The sequence below is a fragment of the Pteropus alecto genome, unplaced genomic scaffold, assembly GCF_000325575.1.
Source record: "Pteropus alecto unplaced genomic scaffold, ASM32557v1 scaffold14, whole genome shotgun sequence".
NCBI classification, from domain to species: domain Eukaryota; kingdom Metazoa; phylum Chordata; class Mammalia; order Chiroptera; family Pteropodidae; genus Pteropus; species Pteropus alecto.
In genome coordinates this window covers 13947185-13954982 of record NW_006436810.1, presented here as the reverse complement: position 1 = coordinate 13954982, position 7798 = coordinate 13947185, and the positions used below count along the sequence as shown (strand labels likewise).

At 40.6% G+C, this 7798-nt stretch overlaps 1 protein-coding gene across 1 annotated transcript in view; it reads right to left on the bottom strand.

Moving 5' to 3' along the window:
* Positions 1–3310: 3310 nt before the first annotated feature.
* Positions 3311–7798, bottom strand: part of SOCS6 (suppressor of cytokine signaling 6) — a 25765-nt gene continuing 21277 nt past the window's right edge. Inside the window, exon 3 of the mRNA XM_025048126.1 lies at positions 3311–7798. Coding sequence (XP_024903894.1) covers positions 7217–7798 — 582 coding nt within the window. The 3' untranslated portion in view covers positions 3311–7216.

Here is a 7798-nt window from a genome sequence, read left to right as displayed (position 1 = left end):
ATTGCCAACCCCTATGCTGTTCGCCTGAAACTAATATAAAATATTGGATTGAAAAATTGAAAAATAAAAAATAAAACAAATAAATAAATGGTAGCCAGAGAAAACTATAACAAAACAATTCTGACTAAAAGTGAGATCTCTTAGAGTGAGCAAGGAAAGGAAACTTTTCAATCATTGAACTTTTATCAGCCATTAATGGATTGTTAATCGGAGCGGCTTTTTAAAAAAATCACATGGCACTTAAAAGATTTCAAATGTTTTCACATAGTTTTCCAAGAAGTGGTCAACACTGGTTTGCTGTCCTATGTCTGCATTCCAGATTTTTTATGACCTGGGGGAAGAGGGGTGAGTAGACCAGATAATTTCACTATTCCACACACACACAAAAATCTAAGTACGCCTATAGTGAGTGGGTGACCTTACAGGATCACCCCAGAAGAATGAACTTGAAAGGTTTACCGTGGTGTTTAATATGCTTCATATAATAGAAAACTGTTAGCGGGAAAGGGCTCATTTGCATACATATTTAAAATTGATTAGCATATTTCCTTCATGCATTAACATATCTACCCCGAGGACCTCGCCCTCCCCGCGGTGGAGAAGAGCAGGCAGTGTTGGGACTGACTTCCACCTTCCAACCGCAGACGCCACTTGGCCCAGCCTCACCCACCCGAGAAGCCCGCTATTCTGAGTCAAGAATGGACCTGGGACCCAGGTTAAGCAATCTGGAGGTCTGGCTAGAATCTTAGAGGAAAACAACTCCTCGTGTCTGCTGATCGCAAAACTAGGACAATGTGGCTCCCCCACTGCCAGCATCTAGGTCCCCTCCCCCGGCCCCCGCGGGAAAGAGCTTGAGAATAAAGCTGACTTCCAGCGACTACAGGTAAAAGAAGAGGGTCTGGATGACATGGAATTATTGGCTCGAGATCCGGAGCCCCTCCCGCCGCCCACCATAATATCATCATCTACGACTGGGGGAAGTAAAAGTCTTCCCTCAGTGAAGATGGAATAGACTACATTCTCCTCCTTACTCGCCTCCCCGCTACCCAAGATTAGGTCTCATCAAACCCTCTTTCCTTGATGCTCATCTCACTTAAATTGCTCTCAGTCCTGCACGTAATAGCAGCTCAATACTTACTCTCAGAGATTGAACTGATGAAGAATTCATCAGCACTGGACTGTACCATACAGTTAATGAAGGCGAATTAGTAAAAATAGTAACGAAGTAATTCAGACCTGACACTGAGAGATGTCTTTAAAAATGGCTCTGTAATACAGCATCTAATTTTTTCTGAGTACTACATTCAGCTTAAGTATACAACACCCAAGGAAAGTGAGGGTCCCGCGGGGAGCGGAGTCTCGGGGTACACAAAAGGGGCGGGAGATTTTGGGTGTAAAATCCAGCTAAGTTTCACCTGGTGATTTCACTAACTAGATTCTGGGAGAACCCGTTTACTGTAGAGCAGTGGATTCTTCCATGTTTAAAGATATATATCTATGGTTTCCTAGGTAACTGTCACACGCCAGAGCCACTGTTAGGCTGGTAATTTTCTGGGCCCAGTAGTGCTCACCACCTGCAGCCATAAGCAGACACAGTTGGCAAGGAGTATAGTGAGAGAGAGAAGCAGGCTGTGGCAAAGGCGGCAGGTGAACAGTGGCTTCAGAATGACAGTCCTTGATGCAGAGGGCTAGAGGTGCCACCTCTTAAAACTGTTAGGGGCGGGGCGGGGCTAGACAGCAGGTTATTTACACAAGAGACGAGCAGCTCTGCTTAATAAGATTCTTGGGTGTAATTCCATATACTTAAAATGACACTTTATAAATTCACTTGTGACCTAGGCTGGCGTCATCAAGTCCTCGTGTCTATTAGACCCACAGAGCCAAATCAGAGACCTGAAATCGGCCTCGCATAGATCTGTGCTTCCTAGAATGTTCTTGGTGTGGGGAAATCTGTGTCACATGATCAAAAAGTAAGAGTTTCCTTTTTGAGATTTACACTTGCAAGCCAGCTACCAAGGACAGGATTTGATGGTCCAAAATGACCGGTAGGCAAAGTAACTGGTCCTTTTCCGAAACCCCGTGAAACAATCCCTTCTCTGGCCAGCCTCTCGTTGGCGTTTACAACCTGAGGGAGCCTGTCCCAAGAGGGCCCTTCTCTGATTCTTCCGGAAGAGGTGCAGGGAGAATGCAGCTTATGACAAAAGTCACTCCAGGAGTCGGGCTACGAAACCCTCCTGCAGCACTCCACGCCATGTCAGAGTCAGGCTGCTGCGTGACCAGCGGACCTAGACTCGGGGACGGAGGGAACAAAGGGGCCGGTGCAAAAACATCCTTTAGCGAGACCCGTCACGCAAAAACGGGAAGGAGACCGGAAGAGTCAAATGCTTGAAAAAGATGTTTCAGAAGGTTAGGAAACCCTTAAAACTGAAAGTTGCAATGTGAAAAAGCTAAAAGATTTAAAGTTTTTTTTTTTTTTTTAAACTAAGAAGTTTAAGTGAAGCTAGATCTGAGAGCAAGCAAAGCTAGACTGGAGGTTAAAATAGCAGATAGTAAGGACTAAATTCACGTGACACGACCTTGAGAAGCCTGCCCGCTCTCTTCTTTCCCAGGATGCCACAGCTCATGAGCACCACCATCGGCAGGTAAGGAGGGCATTAAAACTGAAGTCGATGCTGTCAAAAATGGTACCAGCTCTGGAACATCAGAACGTCATGCTATTTGGGCTCTATGACAGTCAAAATGTGTGCTATATCCTGAACACGGTCATTTTTAAATTCACCTCTGAATTGGCTAGGATGAAAGAGGCCATGTTAAAAAGAGAACATTTTAAAATGAACATGTCACCCAAAGTGGTGTTTAAGAACTTTAAAGCGCATCATCAAATTCGATGGATGAGAAATCATTCTAACCTATGAATTTCTGACTTCTACACATTTTGATAACCTACAAAATACTATTCATCAGAGATACGTTTTTTAAAATGTCACAATCCAACAGTTTACCACTCAGCCCAATCTCTTCCGTGAGGCTTGAGGGCCGTGTTAACTTTAGCTGGCCCTTTCCAGAGGTGCTGCCAGCTCACCCCAGCCTCTGCGTGGAAGGCTTCTGGGTATTCGGCAACATTGGCTGATTCCTAATTTGCTCACTGTCTCCCATGAATGACACTATTTCACTTTTCCCTTTTTACTAAAATTTGCTAGACCCTATCCCTCCAGGCTCTGCCCAGTTTATAGGGCATCCAAAAGTTATCTAGTTAAGCCTATACAAATTTAAAATCTGCTTCTGTGTATTAAACAGACTACAAGGCAGATCTTGTGAACAAAATTTTTATTTACACACTGTATCTAGAAGCAGATACATAAATCCTTATACAATTAACTTCCAAAAATGTGCAAGAAATTACTATAATTTGTTTACAAACCAAAACACGTATTAAAATCAATGGACTTTGGATAATTCACTCTGTGGTGTTCTCAGTACAAATGGTACACACCTGATTTGAAACATACAGAAAAAGTGTAAACTACAGCAATCTGGATTGCAAGTATTAACTTCATGGCACTCCAACGACTATAAAATTTATTTAACCCAACATGTATACTCATTACAAAATTCTATAAGAATTTTTCATCATCTCTGGATGGAGAGTGTATCTTTTCAGAAACAGCAACTACGCATTTGCCATGTTGTGACTGATTAATACAAAGGATGTTTATAAAAAACCTTCTTTACAGGATTAAAAAAGTATTCAAAGAAACCAAATTTGTGATTACTAGCGTACCAATACTTTATTTTAGAATTTTATAGTTATTTATGGAACTGGCGATTGTTCCTTTAATTAGAGTTTTCAACAAAACTGTCTATTGCTGGTAGTGATTTCCTTTTCAAATTAAGACTTCACATTCAAAGCCATTAAGATTGAAAATATAATATTTGAGTTGTTTGTTTTAAAGCAAATCTCTCGTACATGTGAAATGTACGATTAAAAGTGGTGTTTCTGAAAGTACTGCTAAGAAACATATTTAGACTTGTAGCACTGGCGGAGACATTGCATATAACCTATTTAAGATTTTAGTAACTTTTATCCTGTTTCAATAATACTGGCTCAGAAATAATGTGTAGGTTATTTCCTATATGCCCATGAGTTAGCCTTTTGGCACACGATTTTCTTCAATAGCAAGAGGCTTGCCCTGTGTAGCTGGTTTCCTTAAACACTATTTTTAGTTCTATGATCATTTCCTGTGATATAATATTCTAAATCTTCAGATTATTGCACCAAGTAGAAAAAGAACAGTTTTCCTTAGAGAGTGAGATATTTTTCAAGTACTTTCTATGCTTTCTTTTTATAAAAATGCATAATAGTGTCCTAGTAAGCCTGGAAATAGCTTCTGGCCTCCATCATGTTTTGGGATAAAATATTTGATTAAAATAAAAAAAAAAAAACTGGTTCATTTATTATGGCGAAAAGATAGAGCTTTCCTGTTTCCTTTTTCTTGTCTTGAGCTCAGATTTTTCAAAGCACGTAGTTAAATACCGTTCACAGGTCGTGTCCATGGCATCTAAGCCGCCATTATATATAATCCAGAAAGTAACCCAAATTGTATCTAGACCAAACTACAGGACGAAAATTTGTCTCTTTTCCCCCCTTTCCATTTTTAAGCAGAGTGTTTTAGTACCCTACAAAGCCAATCTCTCACATATGGTGTGCTGCCTATGCCAAATGGTTCTCTAAGCAAAAGCAGAAAATATTGCAATACTCCTTTGTTTGTAAATAACTTCGTGGCAAATACCTTTATTTTTATCGATATACTATCAGACCCGAGCAATTTCAAACCGGATTAGAATAGGGCATTTCTCTTTAAAGTATTTTACACTAACGATGTACGAACGCACATAAAAATTGGCTTTCTAAATTAGAACGGTATCACGACTTGCCCTCCATAAAAACACGAAATGCAATTTTAAAAAGTTCAGATGGAAATCAGAATGATCTTAACCTGAAACTAAATGGCCAGATCTTAAACACATTACCATGAGGGAAAGTGTGGGGAACAGGCTATGCCCACCTGCCAAGATGGGCTTCAGGGCAGTCCCGAGACCTCTGTGCACCGTGACCTCACAAAGAGTACATGTAAACGCTTCTAGAAACACGGAGAAGCCACTTTGACAACTATTATTAATACACAGTGCCTCTGTGACAATACCTGCCATCTAATATAGATGCACAGGGACTTTTAACTCACCCTAGATATATTTTAAATTGTTTAAAAATAAATAGTTTTGCAAAAAAATAGTTTAAATGTCTTGCATTAATTTGATAAGTTTACATCTCTAATAGTTCTTAATCCAAATAGCTTATAGTGAACACTTAAATTATATTATTACAGTATACTCAATATCCCATCTTAGGTGAAAACATATCACAAAGTGAAGGAGGGGCCTTTGTAACAAGGTACAGTCAACATTCCACCAAAATGAAGTACCTTTTCCCCTTTAAGTCAAAATACCTTAACACGATATTATGGCATTGTGCCTTTTCTGGTTAATTCTGTTCTACCCTGAAAAACAAACAGAAGGAAAAAACAGGGATACTGATATGTCTGAATGACAAAGCCATTAATACCTTTTACTCTTGTTCTTACGTGGGGCTAGGAAAACTGAGTGACAAAGGAAGAAATGTCTTAAATTACATGTTTCATCTGAGATGGAAACATTTTCCTTCAAAACTATATACCTGGAAACATTTTCTGCATGGGCAATCCCAAAATACTACACTGAACAACTGTGCAGTGAATAAACAACTAAATTTCAAAATAACTAAAAAGTATTATGGATAACACGCTCGCCCTCCCCCCTCCCAGCCCCGAAAAAAAACGACTAAACCGACTAATGATGCCAATTTACTTAAGATTTACCTATATTAAAAAGAAACAAATAGGAAACCTATTTTTAAATGGTAGTATATATGGTAGGCAATAGACTTCCATACATCTGATATGGTTTTAATATTTTTCTTATATGGTATTCTGGAATTTCCACAATTTTTCAACTAAAGTCACTGGGTTTGTTGTTTTGGGGGTTTTTTGGTGAGATGAATGGTCAAATCCAAGCACATCTTAATAGTGACTACGTAAAATAAAAATATAAATCCAATTTTAAAACAATGCTTTCTTTCTATTCAAATCAAGTTAAAACTTTATATAAACTTTAATGTTCCAAGAGAATCTAGTCCATTCATGAAAATCAGTTCTACGTCTTCACCCAAAATGTTGACTAAGCTAAAGAAACCACAGATAAAACATTTTATCGAAGGAAAATATAGCTAACAACAACAACAAAAAACTATCACAGGAAACTATGATCTAGAATTTCTTTAATAATAGTTCTAGTGCCATAGGTCTTTATAAGTTATGCCAATTTGTACCAGAGCTTAATGACAGAAAAGGCAACACTTTCTAAATTGGTGGTATACATCTCTTCACGATTTTTAATGTAAGGCCATTCATTAAAATAGACAAACCACAAGATGAAGACGAAGGCAACAGAAAAGTTCAACTTTTCACAACCAAAGGTGGGGGGGGAGGGGGAGCCCAAACAGCAAAACCTTAAAAATAATTTAGAAATGAGTGTTATAAAAGATATGTTGCAGATCTGGGTTCCATTACCCAAGATTATGTCAATGCATAATCCTAAGTAAATCCTTCTAAAGTATGAGATTAGACAATCATTTTCAGTGTACGTGTAAAATTCTGTGTTTTAATCACAGGGGTCTGTATGTTCACTCAACAGTATCTTTGAGAAAAAAAAAAATGGGCCGTTTAAAGAGACAAAACAATTTGCATTCTATAAGTTCCATTCAACTTTACTTAGGGTTGAACACACATGAAATGTGCTTTTTAATGCATAAAAATCACAGTGGATAGCAGCAAAGGACGGGGGGAGGGGGTTAAGGAGAATCCGATCATTCACATTGTGATTATTCTGCACATTAATGAAAGAATTCACACTTCTAAAACCTCGAGACTTCCCTTTTTAAAGAACCAAAATAAACCCAAGACACCTTGTCGACACTTCCTCACCCCGAAACAGATCACTCTTTTACACATAAAACTGAAACAGTATGGCAGCAAAAGATTTCGATAGCAATGACGGTGTGTAAACTGTATTTCAATCTCTTTCTCTTATTCCCAAAGTGCAAGATGCAGGGCTTCTCCTCTCAGTAGTGCTTCTCCTGTAAGTAATCCTTCATTTTGTTTGGCAGAGGCAGTTTCTGAATTAGGTCTATCCTGGTGTACTGACGTATAACGAACCGGCACAGGTACTGCAAGGAGCGCACCTGCATGAACCGCGACACGGGGTTGGTCAGTCTGACGGGGTAAGTCGCAGAGCCCGGCAGCCGCGAGCGCGAGTAGCAGAAGGCTCCGTTTTCGGAGTCCCGGATGGAGTGCTCGATGAGGTCCACGATGGACGTGTGGCCCTCCACGTCCGGCTGTTCGTAGAAGCTGAAGCGCCCGTTGGAATGTTCGATTCTGGTGTGCAGCGTCTTGCCGTGGGAGCGGAAGCTCAGGCTCAGCAGATAGCGGTCGTCCGAGCTGTCGCGCACGAGGAACGAGCCGTCGGGCACGCTGGCCAGCTTGCCCTCGGCCTCCCAGCGCGTGATGGGGCCCCAGTACCAGCCCTGCTTCGCCAGCTTCTTCAGCTCCTCGGTGAGGCTGGTCACGGCCAGCGGCCCGCTGCCCTGCACCGCGTCGTACACGCGCGCGACCCCGGGCGCCGAGCTGGGGTCGAAGTTCAGGTT